Source organism: Odontesthes bonariensis, chromosome 13 (assembly GCF_027942865.1).
Source record: "Odontesthes bonariensis isolate fOdoBon6 chromosome 13, fOdoBon6.hap1, whole genome shotgun sequence".
Classification (NCBI taxonomy): Eukaryota; Metazoa; Chordata; class Actinopteri; order Atheriniformes; family Atherinopsidae; genus Odontesthes; species Odontesthes bonariensis.
Genome location: NC_134518.1, coordinates 12,590,225 through 12,608,828, shown reverse-complemented (window position 1 = coordinate 12,608,828; position 18,604 = coordinate 12,590,225). Strand labels below are relative to the sequence as shown.

At 42.3% G+C, this 18,604-nt stretch overlaps 2 protein-coding genes across 3 annotated transcripts; one reads left to right on the top strand and one right to left on the bottom strand.

The window, feature by feature from the left end:
* Positions 1-3,931: 3,931 nt before the first annotated feature.
* On the bottom strand, positions 3,932-7,637 carry eif4ebp3l (eukaryotic translation initiation factor 4E binding protein 3, like). The gene is made up of 3 exons (XM_075481017.1): positions 7,228-7,637; positions 5,287-5,460; positions 3,932-4,531 (listed from the first exon to the last, which is right to left on the bottom strand). The coding sequence occupies exons 1-3, from the start codon at positions 7,358-7,360 to the stop codon at positions 4,503-4,505; spliced, it is 336 nt and encodes a 111-aa protein (XP_075337132.1). The 5' UTR covers positions 7,361-7,637; the 3' UTR covers positions 3,932-4,502.
* Positions 7,638-9,647: 2,010 nt separating this feature from the next.
* On the top strand, positions 9,648-18,604 carry acsl4a (acyl-CoA synthetase long chain family member 4a). Of its 2 annotated transcripts, none has more exons than XM_075481015.1 (15): positions 9,648-9,722; positions 11,570-12,111; positions 12,245-12,422; positions 12,537-12,646; positions 13,353-13,491; positions 13,592-13,742; positions 14,001-14,124; positions 14,256-14,327; positions 14,486-14,625; positions 14,735-14,907; positions 15,275-15,349; positions 15,452-15,640; positions 15,784-15,898; positions 16,599-16,756; positions 16,914-18,604. In XM_075481015.1, exons 2-15 carry the CDS (start codon positions 11,755-11,757, stop codon positions 17,069-17,071), a joined length of 2,139 nt encoding a protein of 712 aa, XP_075337130.1. In that variant the 5' UTR covers positions 9,648-9,722; positions 11,570-11,754; the 3' UTR covers positions 17,072-18,604. The 2 variants fall into 2 exon arrangements, with proteins under 2 accessions (XP_075337130.1, XP_075337131.1); XM_075481016.1 differs by having other exon boundaries at positions 9,703-9,777.

Sequence of the window (18,604 nt, the reverse complement as noted above, 5' to 3'; positions counted from 1 at the left end):
TGTCAACAGTCAAGTTCTTAGTGGTGGAGCAGAACAGAACCTGTTCCTGTTATATTATTAAACATTACTGGATGAGAGTTACTGATTTATTGGCACATTAACAGAGAGTCTTAATACTGAGACAGTCATCTCTTTAAAAAAAGCTACCCTGTAAGTATGATGATGAATAACATGATGATGGATTTGTGCATATGACTATTTTGTAGAGTAACTGTAACTATCAGATTTTAACCCACTGTTGTACGTGTAAGGTAAGGTTCATAGAGATTGTTGCGAAACATCATCTTAACTTTTCAGAATGGCATTACAAGAATACTGTAGCATACCAACAGGCTGCCACCGAGGCAGATGCCATTGAAAGTGGATCGTAAAGGGAAGCAATCCGTGATCTGTGAGATTATTCCAGACCATGTGGCAACATCTGTGAAGTCTTGCACAATCAGTGTGTGCAATATGCAACTTGTACAGACCAGTTCTACATCTGAAAGTCAAAAACCTGACCTGTGGCATATCCCCACCAAGCTATGTTTGCAACAAGCGTAATGTTGCGCATGGCAGAGAAGTTTGTGAAAGGCACTGGTGGCAGAGCGAGCAATAACATGGCAAGAGCTTTTAAAAGACTGCTCTTACAATTTCCTGTGAGGCACAGCGGGGATTTGGAAACAAACAGGGGAGGAAACGTCAGCTTTTTCTTTTTTTTTCTTTTAGACAAATTTATGTCGACACAATGCAGTCCTGACAAGGAATCTCTGAAAAAAAGGTTAACATTGATTTCCAGTCTCTTCAGATATTCATGTTCAAAATAGGACAAACTCACGATGGAACATTACATTTTGAAATACTGAGAAGTTAATGTAACCCAAGATGTTGCTGACAGCTTCTTTTCTAAGGTCTAACTTCAAAGGCAAGTCAAAGGGATTGAAACGCAGAATTCCTTGAACCGTTTTACTCTTGCTCAGCAGAAGTCGCTCTGTCAAACACCTGGCTGATCTCCCGTGTATGTTTAGAAATGTAATGTGAAATGTGTGTTTGCTCATCGACAGCTTGAATCAAACGTGACCCTCTTCAGCCCTCTGCCATGATCGAGGTCGCGAAGCTGGCTGCGCTTTCAAGTGTCTGTTTACGTCGTTACCCCGGCGATTGGGCCTGAGCCCCTTCCATCGGCTTCGACAGGGGCAGCCGACAAAAATAGAGCCTCATCAACTAACCTCGACTCTGCCCAACCCCCTGACAGGGGGACTCGAGTTTAAGAGGGCTCTGTTACACTCAGAGGGAAGGAAGGAATGGTCATTTACAGTGTTGTTTACAGTAGTGGAAGGGAGATATTTTCCTAAACAACATTTTGGAAAGCATTCAAACTGTTTACTGGTGATCCACAGGAAATGATGGGAAATTTCAAGATCACGAGTAAAATTGTTTATAGTTGCATTTTGGATTGAATGGAACACGTGCGTTCTTATTTAGCCACGGACACTTGGATATTTTATTGTCTCTTTTTAATTCTGCAAGATGTGTTGTTATACACAAAATAAAGAAAAAGATGAATGAATATATAGATTGCTGTTTGCAGCCACTTGCGACCCCACTATTAACAGCTTATTACAGCTGCTCCGCTACAGAAATGATTGGCACATCATGTATGACTTATAACTGTACAAAAAAAGAACGCGTGTCTACTTATTCTAGAAATTCTGTGCAGATGAGAATCGGCAGCTTGTGTTTGGAGTAGACATTACAGATTGACATTGAAACAAAATAAAGTGATGTGATTTGATTTATTGACTGTACAGAATTTTGTTCCATTTGGTGGTTAGCGGGCTTCCTACCGGTGTTTTGGTGAGGTTGAGGTCTGGACTTTGAATGCGTCTTTGCAACACCTTGATCCTATTCTTGATCCTATGCTAGTGTGTTTCGGACGATTATCCAGTTGCATGACCCATTTTCAGCAAAGCTTTATCTTACAAACAGGTGGCGCGACATTTGACTCCAGAATACTTTGGTATACAGAGGAGTTCATGGTCAACTCGATGACTGCAAGGGGCCCAGGTCCTACATCTGCAAAACAAGCCTAAACTCATCAGCCCTCCTCCACCGTGCTAAACGGTTGGTATGAAGTGTTTTGTGCAGATATGCTGTGTTTAGTTTTCTCCCAAACAACAGGGATGTGCATTATGACCAAACTTTGGTCTGGTCTGTCCAAAGAACATTGTGCTTTTGGTTTGTTCAGATGCACCTTTGCCAACCTAAACCATTCCTTTTAAAGATCAGAGGCTTCCTCCTGGAAACCCCTTCAAACAGGCCATATTTGTTCAGTCTTTTTCTACCTTTACTGTCATGCATTTTAATATTTAACATGCTTACTGAGGTCTGTAGAATCTGAGATGCAGTTTTTTGGTTGGTTTTTTTGCAGTTTCTCTGAGCATCACACGGTCTGATCTTGGGGTGAACTTGCCGAGATGTCCACTCCTGGGAATATTGGTAATTGTCTTGAATATATTTTCCACTCTTTCTCACTATGGAATGATGTTTGCCGTGTGCTTTCAAGCAGCTTATGCAGTTTCGGATTTCCACAAGCAAAGAGGAAATCCCCCGAAACCATGATAGAGCCATGTAGTGCTCGTCATAGTCACCTGGCCTTGTTCTCACGTGCTGAAAACCAAGGGCACACAAACTGTAGGCTGACTGAAGTGAGTTTCGGCAAAATTTCAATCACACAGAACTTGCTGCCAGTAACCTGCTTTGTGCCAAGTTACCTTGTTTGCTCTCAAAAGAATTGCAAATGACCACGTTCCAAGTCTATCTTCTCCCCTGTTATGAAGCAGAAGTGAGAAAATTGGATTCAAATTCAGCTGTTAGCTGTAATGTAATTGGCAGTGGTTCCCAGTCAGGTCCGTGAGACAAGAACAGCTGCTCAGACTGACCTATATAACAAGTTACACATGACACAGAAAGATGCTTGTCTCTTCCTACTGCACTGAAGATGCACCTTGACATTAGCAATGACTAAACCCCAAACTGTGGACTCTGAAACAAACACTTATGCCATTAATACTCTACAGTTGCATATTTGAGATAACGCCACACCCACACTGCATTTTGGTCTCACTATGTCTGGCCTGTGGACTGCAGCTGCTCACATTCTTCCCCTGCAGCTAGTCTCCATAATCCACAGACATGGAACAAGCCAAGAGGCACAACGAGAGGTAGAATACACAGCATTCAGTCTATGGGGTTGAGCAGTCAGATGATTCTCCTTAAATTTCCTCGTTACATATCAGAAAGATGTGAATTAAGTTAATATAAAGGAAATCTGATTATATACGGCTTTGAACTGCACCAGTCAACATGAATGCAAAATTACAAGTGCTTGTTTGGGCACCAATGCCACCAAGTTCACCTAAACCAGCTGCGTCACTGCATGATGAAGTCCACACAAGGGAGACCATTCCATGCACGGCTCAGGTAACGCAACTGTTTAACATATAGGCTGGCTTCTGGGACCACATGCTTTCCATTATACAAGACTCCATTCACATAATGCAGTGCCTACTCCTGGGTGTACTGAACACTGGTTTTCTTTTTATACACTTGTGAAAATACACACCATCAAGTTTTGCGGGGGAAAAAAAACAACAACACTTGAAGTTGTTAATCAACAATCTCGTTTCATTGTTTAAGAAAAGTTTTCATCATTGCTTACTGGCTTAATGCTTCATGACACTGTTCCCACTTCGGATGTGCTCAGTGTGTGACGTAAAAAAAACTAGATATCCCAATGGTATGTAGTTCAGCTCTTTAGTACACAGTACATCTTCATGATAAGATAAAGGTCAACAACATTACATCACTGGCAGAGGCTAGTGTTACTGTCCCAGCCACTGCACAGGACAGAATGAGCCAGCTGGGGAAAAAAATAAACACACACAACTGATGGCAATTTACAGCCTTTATTTGAAATGTTCACATCTCTTCACTCCCATCATACAAAACAAAATAAGAGCTTCATTTTCAGGCCCCTGGTCCCCCAATATTAGGAGACACCAATATGCCTGTACACAAAGAAAGTTAGCCTTCCTTTTTGGGGGGGGGGAACAAAGGAAAACCGATGCATGCATTGAAAAAAACCCTACTATACATCTCTTAATGTAATCATCTTCCCCAACTTAAAAAATAGGCTACATAGTACAAGTTCCTTATTTACAAAAGATAAAAAAGTTAAATCAAAATGGATTTTTCTTTTCGATCGTGCTGTAACTCCAAAGTGAGTGAGCAACCAATCAACCCAATGTAATATAATCAATACAATTTCATTGTCTAAGACACTTCTATATATGTGTATAGGGTGCAAAACACCCTACGATTCCTTGCTTTTTCATTCCGGTTCCTCACAAAAAAAAAAAAAAAAAAGTGAGAAAAGAAGCTTTATACTTAATGCATTACAGTCATAAATGACCTTTAAGGCGTTTTAACCAAAAACTCTCCACAGGAGGTAATACTGGAGCTTAGATGTCCATCTCGAACTGGCTGTCATCTGTTGGAAAAAGGGACAGACAAAAGCTAATGAGATCACGAAAAAGAAAAAAGGGTGGTGGTAGACATTCAGCATTTCATCCACAACCACACCTTAACGGACAGGGACAGCCTACAATCCTTATCTGTGTGGGGGAGGGGCCTCCATCTCCAACATGTTTTTTGTTTACCAACGGACTTGCGGTCCAACTCCATCCCTCGTGGTGCTTTAGTTACTATTTAAACCCTGTCTCATGCTGTTGATAAAATATACTGGCGATTCCTCAGTACTAAGCCCAGTTTCATAAGATACCAAAATCCCAGCCATACACGAGGGGTCAACAGCTCCAAACGACGAAAAACGCACATAAACAGCACAACTGCAAGAACTGTCTGACAGACTCCTCCAAGGACAGTCAAATAAGGAGTCAATAAAAGCAAAAAAAAAAAAAAAAAAAAAAAAACACTTCCCTTTTTTTGTATGTGATCAATGCTGCCCGATTTGTTAGTAAGATTAGCTAAAAACTAGCAGGCCAAATTTATTGAAACTTTGTTCAATCACAGCCAAAAAATATATTAAACAAAAAATAATAATAAAAAAAAAGAAAAGCAAACAGTTGTGAAGTCGTCCTCTTTGCACACAAGTTATTTTTGGCGTTTGACGTTACCAAACCACAGGCTCAATCGAGTAACACCTGTTTTTAATCAAGTTGTGCTACAGATCTCTATCAATGTTTGCAAATGTTCAGAAAACTAGAACTATACATAAATATTTACCTGCAATTTCCTTCTCTTCCTCCTCTTCCTCTTTGAGGTCCTGCAGCTTCCCCATGGGGTGCGTGGCTGGTACCGTCACCCCAGGGATCTGGGGCAGACAGCATGGTGGGGTCCGGGCAAGGGGAGAGTTTCGACAGTCCAGAAGAAACTTCCTGTCGTAGATGATGCGGGTGCCTGCGTTCGATGGAGAAAATATCAAAACTTTGGTGTGCGGCCTGGAGTAAAACACCCGCCAAATCTCACATCCTCAAAGTAAGTGAAACAAGTAGACTGAGGACAATAGACAGACCACAATACTGGGATTTAGTACACTATTAGTACACTAGCACCTTTACAAGGGGAGGTGGGGAGTTAAGCCTCATTATACTCCACTGGGGAGGATTTAAGTGGAAAAATGAAGAGGGCTGCCAAAGAAGGGAGTTCTAGGAAATCAGAGCACAAAACATTCTATTTGAAGCGAGAGGCTTTAGGATTACCGTGACTGGGTGAATGCTTCAACACTGACAGCATGCTTGAAACTTTGGAGTTTGTTTGTCTTTCACTCCCCCCACCTCCAAAGAGTCACATGAAGTGACATTATATACATTCCCTACAGCTTGCCATAGTTGAGAACTCACGGGCCTGTCTCAAGGCAACGCTGAGCAAAACAGTGTCATAAATGACTTGTTGTGAAAAGTTAAATCAGGACCTAATTTAGGAGTGGCCCGTTGGTCATAATACACGTAACTGGAGTTTGAACCCTTTACATACAATACCAGTTCAGCCCGTCCGCCAAGGAAAAACACGTTACGTAATGACGGCGTTTGGAACGGTTCATCTTGAACAAAGGGGAAGTAGACCAGAGGGGGCATGACAGAAAGAAGTGGGGCGGTGTAAAGGGGGCTGGAATGCAACATATGGAGCAATCGATGCATTGCTAGGTAGGGTTACTCTGCAGAATAGTTATGTAAAAAAAAAAAAAAATTAAAAAAAAAAAAAACAGGACAGGGGTCAGTCCAGCAACACTGACCCCAGTCACCACACTGCACTTTCCTACACCATGATTACCACTGCCATCCATTTTTGCTGTTCAGTAAAACATTATACTAACTCCCCACACATTACACATTTAACCCTCCTCCCCGTCCTTTTTATATTGTACAGAATGTTCTTTACTGTTCCCCAAACTCAGAGCAGAGAGCAGGGGATAGGACAGCCTCCAACTCCACCATCACTGCGCTGTCCAATCACATCGCTGTACTGGCAGCTTAGACACATACACCCTCTCCAAGTCACGGGTTTGACGGGTCCTGTTGTCTCCAGACAATGTTTGCGATGGAGCATTAAGCAGCTTATCACACTTCATTGTGTGGGAAAAGTCTGTTTTTGTCATGTCAGAATTGAAGTACATTAATAAAGCAAAAGATGGGATCATTGCTGTGCAAGTACGTAATTGTTCAAATATGACAATTTGCCATTTCAAAACGTAAACACTGGTGTAAAGGGTTCACACTGATTGTTGATGTACTTCCTTAAAAACAATGTATGGTCCAGGACACGTTCATGGAGCACATGTTGACAACATGAGGCCAGAAAGACAAACAGTCACTGTGCACTGAGGAAATAGGCCTTTATCCAGACTTATCGTGTTATTTGCTCGGCGTTATGTTTAACGTTGTTTAAGTTTAAGGCAAACTAACAACATTCCTTACCTTTGTGCATGCATATATTGCAAAGTTTGTACTTTGTTGTAACTTATCGCGAGAGTTTATCCTTAGAGTGTTTGCACGTAGACACAACCCAGTCAGTAAAGGCTTTAATACACCCATTTTTTTCGTGGTTTTATGAAAAAAAAAAAAAAAAAGAAAATATAGGCTTACTATATATATATATATATATATTCAAAGAAGACAAAGATATCTGAAGCGACACCAGGGTAGTCAAATATTTCCCTTTTCTTACCTCCAGGCGTGGTGGAGAAGAGAGTTCCCCCGGGTGTCTGACTGTAACAGTCTGGCAGCTGAGACCAGTCCTTCAGGGTGAGGACCTTGGTAGGGATTGGGCAGCTTTTCACTTGTTTGGTGCCAGTCGACATTTTCGCTTTGACGTGGCTGCTACAAGTGGAGTGAGAGACAAGTGGATTTTAAAAGTCCTCTAATTCGCAGCACGCCTGCTCGCAGCCTTGCACGCGGACAAAATGCTTCAAATTTCGAAGCTAGCAGGTACCAAAGTTAAATCTAAGCAACTTAAGCTTCTAAGTCAGAGTCAAAACAAGCACGGAATTTGAAGCCTGATGGTGTCCGTTTCCACAAACGGCTTCCAAACGCTACCATGTGCTGCTGTCTGAACACACTCAGCTGCAACGGCCACCCGTGATGTTTTTGTGCAGCAGCGCTGTGACACGTGGGGCAACAGTTATACGGCGCGAATGTTTTTTTTGTATAGGACAGCCCGCTGGGGCGGTGATAACAACGGCGTGACAACAAACACAACGATGCCAGTTATGGCGAGGGCATCCAAGTGGAAGGTTATATTTAACTTAATACATAAGAAAATGTGACGGTGTGCCTTGGTTTTCCTTTCAGTTCTCTATTCCTATATTCTATTCTGTAAAAATGGGGCCAAATGGCTTTTTATGAAAACAGCCTCACCGTGAAGCCAAACCAGGAGTTGACAAAAACTAGTATTCAGGGCTGCCCTGTCTCCAAAAACAAACGCATCTCCCTTTCACGTCTCCACTTGATAACGCTGCCCCCTGTTGCATCAATGTGGTTGGAACGAGGGGCGCACGTTTCTCACGCAGCGCTCATCACTGTTGCTTTTGATCTATTACAACAGCATAAAAAAAGTGCTTGAGTATTTCTTCAATAAAAGTGAAAATGTATCTTTTTTTATGGTAATACCAGATGATATATTAAAATAGCATACATACATGTACATAATATATATACATATATATAAACTGGGCAGGTAATTCAACGTCATGATACAGAAATGCTTTGGATTTATTGAGAAGAGCATTTTTTAAATTTATCTTTCTGTTGGACATTACACGTTTCCCTACACATTTGTCTACATTGGAAGGAGAACCCAAACCAAATTTGGCACATTTTCATCTAGAACACACGAGGGCCCTCTAAACTGTCTTCTTATTCGACTGATCTTTTAGTGTCTGTTAGATTAAATTATATTTTCTTTCTGTTTTCCTTTTTGTTTTTTTGTATGCGTTTTATTAAGTCCTTCTCCTTTTGTCATGTGAACCCCTGGTATGAACACTTTGTTGTGTTCAAAGCAGCGTGGAATGGACACACCCAATATTGTTTGTGCACACACTGTCCAGATGAAGGTTAAAAGACAGGTGGAAATCTGTCTGCTTTAGAAGTATATTCTCATCCAAAGACTTTGGTCATTTTTATTTGAACATATGTTTTTTATTATTATTATTATTATTATTATTCTCAGAGTCATAAACAATGGACAAATGAAAAGAAGAGTATAATATTCACACCCAAGTCTTTCTTAACCTGCCATCTTCCAATAAAGTAGTACACCGTTTCAACCACCTGAGGGCGACATTGACATACACGCACCCGAGGCCTATATTTCTATGCTGATATAGAAAAGCAATATATTTTTATAGTGCTGTAATATTATTTATTTTGAAATAACTTACTCTAACACAATCATATTTCATCTCGGTGCATTGGCGTGTATGCGTAAATTTGCCATAAACTGAAAATATGTGCTTATGACGCATGCCTTCCTTCAAAGTACAGTTAATCCCTGTGTTTGCAAGAGTTAAAGGGTGTTATCCGTGTGTTTGTGGTGTGTTGCCGCGCAGTTATTCAGCAGTGCTGCAGTTTCCAGTTTACACATCAGTGCGTCGTCTTCTCGGTGAAATAACAACATCCCTTTTCCGTCAGATAAGCTAAACCCAAACACACACACACACAAAAAAGTTTGCATGTATACACCGAGATACACTGAAATACCTTGAACACGATAAGGACATTACAAATACCATATCAGACACAAATCACTGGTCTTATCAGAAAATTAGGCCTATCGTGAACAAACAGGGGAAACTTAACAGCAAGTGTGGTCACATCACAAGGGATGTGATCATTTAAAAAAAAATATATATCCTTAAATGAACGCTTGCAAACATTTAATGATATCAGCAGCATAAAAAAACACACAAACACAACCACGAAAGAACAAACTCGATGACATCTGACGGAGGCATCACTAACATCCTGTTATATGTATCATCTCGCGGACGCAACGCAAGAGACGGGGGCAGGGGAAACGAGGACAATTCCGCTTTTGCCTCTCATTGGTCGAGAAATATGGAATCAGATGACGTAGTGTTCCGGGTTTCTGGGTCCCACGCAAAAGGTAACTTTCGGTCATTTCTGGTTTGAGACACGACTGACCGGGTTTTTCAGCCGCTGAAGGTAAGAACGCGACGAGACTGCCAGATAAACCGGCTACCACTCTCTGGCTCAAACTGTAAGCTTATCAGTCCCTTATCTGTTTATAGATTTGTGTTCGGGTTAATTCGTGTTGGCAACAGTTAACAAGTTTAAGACACAGATCTCCGGCGGCTAACGTTAATCAACTTGCTGCCGGTTGCTCAATGGTACGAGCTGTGCTAGCAGCGTGCGGCTTTTGTCATCCTTTCGTCTGACATCCCGCTCTTCGCCCTTTGTTAAAGCACCTGGTGTAGACTTTGGCCTTTCCCCCCCCCCACAAGTCCTCGTATTTTTCTGCTTCTGGGACATTCATATTTCTTCGGCCTTTGTTGAAATTACAGCTTTAGCGAGGCTTCAAACGTGACGTGTTGCGAGTTAAATCACTGCCCGTACCTAACTTGGGTGTTTTCGTCTCATTTAAAAAAAAAAAAGGCGTTTTAACGTGTTTCTCTGTTAAAACGGGTTCTTAATAAATCCACGGAAATGGTTTGTTAACGTGTGCCTGTTATTTATAATACCCCGGCACATTAGCTCATCGAACTATCCCAGCGCGATATCGTGATTAAAAGACGGATGCGCTTGCACGTTTCCCTTGAATCCCGCGTGCTGATGTTTAACGAACGAAGTCGTTTGAATTCCCTGTTACAGACACAAGCTTCCTAATAAGAAACCCTTATCTCTGAGGGATGTGGACACTGGCTCTACAGGTGCGTTATTATTTGGAAGCAGGCAAGTCTCGTCTCTTTAAAGCGTCGGTTACATTTCACTAAAAGTCGCCATGACAGGAGCCAACGCAAACATTATTGAATTCCAACGTCGCCTGTTTTCGTCAGCAAAGCCAAACCTTTTAATTAAATTATTTATTTTTTCCTGAAGGTTACGAAAGCGCTTTGACGTATATTGATGATTCAAATATGAATGAATCGCACCGTGTTGAGGTATACACTCCAGATGAGTTTCAGTTGAGTCATTTGACTTTTTTTTTAATGTTTTATTTAAGTACATCTTAAATGTTTAAAGTATCCAAGTAAATACACGGCACTGTTACCGGTGCCAGTGTTTTTTTTTTTTGGGGGGGGGGGGGGGGGGGGGTGTTGTTTCCCTGTTCCTCCTGACGTGGCAATCGCTTCCGAATGATAGCAGACAGCTGTAAGCTACATATTACAGCGTCTTTGTTTTCCCATTCTCGTGTTCAGCTGCTGGTGTCACCGAACTGGTATTCTCAGTAGAAGTTGACAGCCATTCAGATAACCAAACATGGGTTTTGTCCGGTTTTAACTCCTTCACCTCTGAGCTCGCCCTAAAGTAGCCTTTCTCCGACCACCAGTGGGGTGAGCCTGAGTGTCAAGAGTTCTGCAATTGGTTGCCTGCAGCTCTATCCTCCTCGCATCAGTCACAGGGCTGTGGTCATTGGATGGTCTTAGTGGGCCATGACTCAACAGTGCTTCATCCCTCGAATAACCTGTCCCTTTTTTTTTTTTTCTTTTTTTTCCATTGTGTAAAGCCAGACAGCGTTTGAATAAAAGGGAAGGGAGTTTCACTGTTGGATGACATTAGACGTACAGTCAAACAGGCTGCTTAGAGGGTAGGGTTGGAGGTAAGCGTCTTATAATACTGTGTGTCGGTAATTCCAGTACGGTGCAATAGTCTTTGGTTTAAGACCAAGTTATCGTTATCCTTTAAATGTTTCTTTTGACTTTTTTTAGTTTACAACTGGTTGCTTTCAGAGTCCGGCTTCACACAAACGAGACGGCTGTAGTGAAATGACTGATGCTTAAAGTCTTCTTTTTTAATTCCTGATGTTGTACCCTTTCATGTGTCATCTTTAGCTGGAGCAGTGGACCAGATATTTTCATACAGCAGCTGTGGGAACCCAGAATTGCTGCGTGCGAGGGCTTTTCTCATCCAAACCGATGCAACTTGTATCTGCGCTCCTCGCATATTTTTAGAAACCTCACACCAATCAAGACTTGTCTGTCTACCACTGTTGCTCGGTGCCCTTCCAGAGAACATTATGGGTGTGCAGTCAAACTCCACCATCCAGTCCATCCTTCTCTTTCCAATCCATCTTCTGATATGGCTGTACTCCATCCTCTCCTTCCTCCCGTGGTACTACATCACGGGAGCTGGCCAAAGAAAGTCTCTGTCCAAGCGAGTAAAGGCCCGCTCTGCTTTAGGCTGCCCAGAGGGACCGTACCGTTCTGTGGACCACTTTGAGTCCCTGGCCACAGAAGACTTCCCAGGCAAGGACACCCTGGATAAGCTGTTCAGGCATGCTGTGCAGCGCTTTGGGCCAGCTCCCTGTCTCGGCACTCGAGACATACTGAGCAAAGAGAATGAGATTCAGCCCAACGGGAAAGTTTTTAAAAAGGTAAGGAAATCTGTACTTTGCTTTTTTTTTTTTTTTTTTTTTTTTTGATGAGAAATGCTTCAGAGGTCATTAAAATTGCTGCAACTGACTTTTTTTTTTTTTTTTTTTTTTTTTTTTCCCTCCTTCCTGCTAGCTAATTCTCGGGGAGTATAGATGGTTGTCTTACGATGAACTGGACTCTATAGTAGATGAGTTTGGCAGTGGGTTGGCAGCACTGGGGCAGCAGCCCAAAAGCACCATTGCGATCTTCTGTGAAACCAGAGCTGAGTGGATGATCGCTGCTCAGGCCTGCTTCAGGTGCAATTTCCCCTGTAAGTAAATTAGACAAAGTACAGTACAAGATGCTGGTTCCTTAAAATTATGAATATGTTATCTGCTTTTGATATTTCTTTGGTTTTCACGCGGAGGTCTTTTCTTCTTTGCAGTGGTGACTTTCTATGCCACACTGGGAGAGGAGGCGATTGCATACGGACTGAACGAGACTGGAGTTACGCATCTAATAACCAGCTCGGAGCTGCTCATGACTAAACTGAAAGTAAGCAAATCTCTTAAAGTGCACGTTTAGAGCCGCTCTTCTCAAGATGGTGGGCTGGATATTCGAAAAGAAATCTTGCTTCTACCGAGCAGTCTTAGTTTTAATCATCACGGTGTAATCATTTGGGACTAGGTAAATAATACATGACCAGGGTGGGACTCATAAACCACAAAGGGTAAAATGGACCATAAAAAGACTTTAGAGCGCGGGGGCTACCTTCCAGTTTCCATATCATTACCACATGGATGTGCCTTTTTTTATTTTTATATTATCTCGGGCTTCGTGAGATCCAGGCCTCGCTCTTCATGTCCACTTTCCAAAAAAAAAAAAACAAGGTGGCAACATTCGAAATGCAAAACATGAGCCATTATTAACAATTCATGGGGCAACATCAACTAACAGCTCATTGTCATAGAAATTAAACAGTGAGATATAAATAAAGAGGAACTGATGTATCCAACGCATGATATTTGGAGTATTTATACAGCCTGAACACTGTAAACGTCCCTTCTTACTGTGACTCCCATTGACAGATTAGTACAGTTCTAATAAGAACAACATAATAGGAGCAGAGTATATGTTTTACTGTAAACTGATCAAGCCAGTCAACGTGGACTCAGAAATAATTATTAAAAATTCATAAAAGGAAAATTCTGTACCTCAGCATCCTGTTGTGAAACTAGCATTGTCTGCTTTTTCTTTGCAGAGCGTTCTGCCACAGATCTCCAAACTGAAGCACGTGATCTCTGTGGACCAGAAGAAAGTCAACACAGAAGGCTACCCAGCAGGACTCTCCATCCACAGCATGCAGGCTGTACGAGAGCTGGGCGCGCTGCCGGAGAATTGTGTGTATTTCTGACCTCCTGCGTGTTTTCAGTCCAATTCAAGATTGTCCCACCTCTCGCAACGCAGCATGCGACAATGATTATTTTGTTTGTCCTGCAGTGGAAAAGCCTTTTGTGAAGCCCGAGCCCTCCGATCTGGCCGTGGTGATGTACACGAGTGGCTCCACGGGCAAACCCAAAGGAGTCATGATAGTCCACAGTAACCTTATCGCAGGAATGACAGGCCAGTGTGAACGCATCCCTGGGCTCGGGTGAGTTCGACCTTCAGCTGCTAAAATACACACTCTAAGGGAGATAACGGTACATTTGGTCAATGACAAATTCTAGAAAATTGTCTTGGAGCCAGCTTTATCGAGGTGTAAGGAGGTGGCTGGTACGTGTTTGAGGTATTTCAAACTCTGAGTTAAGTAACTGTATTCAGGGATGCCCAGTGTAAACACTGGAAAGAGGAACAGAAAGCGTGTGGTAACTGTTGGCCTTAACGATTTCCCTCTGTGGCTTTTCTGCAGGCCTAAAGACACTTACATAGCCTATCTGCCCCTGGCTCATGTTCTGGAAATGACAGCTGAAATCTCTTGTGTCACATATGGCAGCCGCATCGGCTACTCGTCCCCTCAGACACTGTCGGATCAGGTAATAAGCAGCACCAGGTTACATTAGACTTCTCTCTCTGGATGCTTTATACCCCTCCCCACCATTACGGTTGTTTAATTGTAATTGAGTCAATGTTTAATCAGTTTTCTTTTGGTCCCTGTTCTCTTTAGTCCACAAAGATAAAGAAGGGAAGCAAAGGAGACTGCAGTGTTCTCAAACCCACCTTGATGGCAGCTGTGCCTGTAAGAGTCCTGCCTTACATCTGTTTACTTCTTTTTGTATTACTACTGTTCTCCTTTTGTGGTTTTAATGCTCATTCTCCCATTGGTAAAATAAAAAAAAATCCCCCCGAAATGCATCATCAAATTAATTCTGTTCTTTTTTTTTCTCTCTTCAAAAGGAAATTATGGATCGAATCAATAAGAACGTAATGAGCAAAGTGCAGGAGATGAGTTACATCCAGAGAACGCTGTTTACACTGGGCTACAAATATAAACTGGAGCAGGTCAAGAGGGGCTATGACGCACCACTCTGCAATGCGTAAGAGCGCATCGTGTTGTTTTTGTTTCTTCTTCTTCTTCCTCCAAACATTTAATGGTGTCGTTCATCTAAGCTGGAAATGAAACGGACCGAAAATCTGTTTTTGCAGCTTGTTGTTCCGGAAAGTGAAGAAACTGCTGGGTGGGCGGCTGAGGATGATCCTGTCGGGTGGAGCTCCGCTGTCCTCGGCCACTCAGCGGTTCATGAATGTGTGTTTCTGTTGCCCGGTGGGCCAGGGCTACGGTCTCACTGAAACTTGTGGAGCCGGCTCCATCACTGAAGGTACATGACAGTGTTTTTATTTTTATTTTTTAATGTAGCTGTTACTTTTAAGTGGAATGATGCGACAGCACAGAGTGTCCCAGTGTTCTGCAGAAGCATCATACAAGCGAGAATGTGTGGTTAACCTGACAAAAGGACTTTATGGCACAAGACAGAATACATCAAATAGTGTAAAAATCAAGTATATATGTGTACCACTACACAAAAAGATGATGATATGATTTCCCTCCCTGGTTGTGTATATTTTAACATGCTGACCTATGAAATACTGATAATATAAGACGGTCGTCACGCCCTGTTTGCAGAATGACTGATTTGATACAATCTTAAACACAAAGAAAGTGACAAACTGCGTCTCGTTAAACAGTTGCCGACATCAGCACGGGCCGCGTCGGCGCTCCGCTGATTTGCTGTGAGATCAGACTCCGGGACTGGGCTGAAGGTAGGCCGCAAAACGTGCCTGCACGTGCTGCAGAATGGAAAATATGTGTCGACGGCAGCATAATTATGGGTTTGTGATGTTATTGCTGCATATGCTTCTCAGGTGGCTACACCAGCAAAGACCAGCCAAATCCGAGGGGGGAGATCCTGATTGGTGGACCCAATGTAACCATGGGTTACTATAGGAATGAAAGCAACAACCAGGACTTCTTTGTGGATGAAAAGGGTCAGCGATGGTTCTGCACTGGAGATATTGGAGAGTTTCACCCAGATGGCTGTCTACAAATAGTGGGTGCGTATAACTCTTAAAGCCGGTTTCACTCGGTACTCCAAAGTGTTTGTAAAACGTACGTCGTTAATAGATTCTGCGCTGACGTGCTGTGCGTTCTACTTTATAATCCAGCTCTGTGAATATGTGTTTATTCTCTCCTTTAGACCGCAAGAAAGACCTGGTGAAGCTGCAGGCTGGGGAGTACGTGTCACTTGGCAAAGTGGAATCTGTTCTGAAAAACTGCTCCCTGATAGACAACATCTGTGCATACGCAAACAGGTGAGTGAGCTGCATTCGAATCAAATTTTACAAGAAGCGCAACATAGAGTTGGGTTTCATGATGAAATGTAACCGAAGATGAGCACAAGAAGATGGCCTCAAATGACTGCAGCTGGTGATGTTCCTGCCAGCTGTTTTCACAGCAAACAAGAAGGGATGTTTGTTTTGTTTTTGTTTTTTTCCCCCTTAATTTGAAGGGAAAGCGTGTTTCTGTTTACAACCACAATGTAAGACGAACGGCGTGTACGATCAATGTTTTTCGGTTTGCATATGCAAAGCCTCTGCGGCAGATGGAGGCGACACACCCCGACTGCAAATGTGGAATGAAATTACATCGTGACCTCGGCCGTAGCTTTTTACCCGGCGGCCGTGTGCTTCCCTTAGTCTATTAAAATGACTGCAAATGATTGAAACCTTATATTGAATATCAAATGCTGAAATTTAGAAATAAATTATGCTTCCCTATTTTTTATTTTATTTTTTTTTTTGTCGGCTCCTAGAATTGAATAATTCATCCTGTGTTCAAACTTTGGATACATGAAAGGATGGGACCTTATTTAAAGTACAAATACAAGTGTCACCTGCACTTTAACTCATTCACACGAGTATTTTATCCGTTTTAAATGTTTCAACTGCAGTGAGCTTGAAAAGCCTAAAGGAACATTTCCATTAACTTTATTTCTTGTCTTTGTTCTCACAGTGAGCAGAACTATGTGATCAGCTTTGTGGTTCCCAACCAGAAAAGGCTGACGGAACTGGCCAAGCAGCGAGGCATCGTGGGAACATGGGAGGAGTTGTGCACTCACCGCGACATGGAAAAAGTGGTTCTCGGGGAAATCAAGGACGTCGCCTCTAACAGTAAGAGTCCACCGTGATGCTGTGATACGGCTATATTTTATACGCGCTGTGTGTTGAGGGTGTTTTATAAGACGAAACCAAGTGAATCATGAAGAGGGAGGTTCTTCTTGGCCGTCATCACCTCCTCATCTCCTTCTCTTCTGCTTTTCCTCAACAGTTAAACTCCAGCGATTCGAGATTCCGATGAAGGTACATCTGAGTCCGGAGCCGTGGACCCCCGAGACGGGGCTCGTCACAGATGCATTCAAGCTGAAGAGGAAGGAGCTGAAGAACCACTATCTCCACCACATCGAGAGGATGTACGGGAGAAAATAGACTGCCTTTAGCCCTGCCGTGTCTGTTACAACCATAACCACTGTTTAGATCTGTAAATAATTAGCCCGGCTTCACCAGATGAATGCACAAATGAGAACTAGTCTGGAACTTCAGTCCCTTTTTAGATTCCCAAGGGGTAGACGTACGACCGGTCAGAGCAGCAAAACATGCGACGGAAAAAATGTAAATGGAACCGCTGGGTGTAATGAAAACATACCGTCCAGTCAAAACATTGTTCCACATCTGCAGCAGCCATCTTGGTCGTTTACCAAAGTGCCTGAATGGCACTCCTCCGTACAGTCGTGTATCAAACCTGCCCCGTATTAGGCTGACCGTTGTGAAATTTCCTCGAATGAGAGGAAACATTCTTCCAGAGCAAATGAAACACGAGCTCTCAAGAGTGTTCCAGTTTTCCAAGCTAGTAAATATCCAGCCGTCAGCTGTTTGTGCACCACAGGCTTTCAAATGTCTTTTAGGCAAAAGCAGAAGCTGTCGATAGTTGTAGCTGTTGATCCATACGTGCTGCTTTTTATCCATGTGTGTCGAAGCTTTGATTGTCCGAGAGATGCACAGAAATGGCATGTCTTACTTCACAAGAAGTGTCCGAAACCTCCACAGCACTCAACTGCCATTCACTCAAATCTGTTGGCATTCAGTTAGTAGCTAATAGATTTACCACTGTCGTCCATATGTTGTTGGTTCTTTATGGTCATTTCAACTGAAAGTGTTCACAAAGGTCATTAAGGAAGTCCGTTACGCTCTGGTATGACGCTGGGAGTACTAATGTTACTGTGCCTTCAGTCTGCAGTACTCTACTGGAGTCGAGCCAACCAGATTAAAAATAAATCGGTTATGAGTTTGTTACACAAGTGGCTAAACTGCCATGTTGAGTTTACATGAGAGAAAAAAGAAATATGCCCACTTAGAGATATGCAGACCTGGATCGTTGGCTAAAGAAACTTTAATGATCATGTCTGTTTTTTCCCTTTTTTGTGGGGAGAGGACTAATAATGTGTTTATTTATGTACTTGTTGTTGTGTTGATTCATTCAGAGAGGAAGACCAAAATGATGAGACAAAAATGACTCAGGAAGTTAAGTTAAATGCATTAAGATAGGAAATTGTCAAATAAGAATCTGCTTGTACAGTGTAGAAATGATGTACTTGGTGTCAAATACTTGTGGGCACCTTATTTATTAAAGACGGAGCAGCTTAAACTACTTAAAATGCTTCTTAGCTATCGTCACGACTGGCATACTGTAATACTGTGCGTACTTTTACCTCAGTTAACAGATTCCTGTACAACTTTTAGTATCAAAATAGGATCTGAACTGTAATGTGTTCACTTTAATGTCATAGGAGTGTTTTCTATGTATTTTTCCAAGAATGTTGTTGGTTGTTTTTTCATCGTTAGATCTTTAAGACAATGACAGCCACTTTCCAGATGTTTGGTGAACCTATCTGACTTTATCACTTCCATCGTTATGGCCACACGCCTCGTTCAGCATTTCAGAAATAAACAACTTTTCATAGA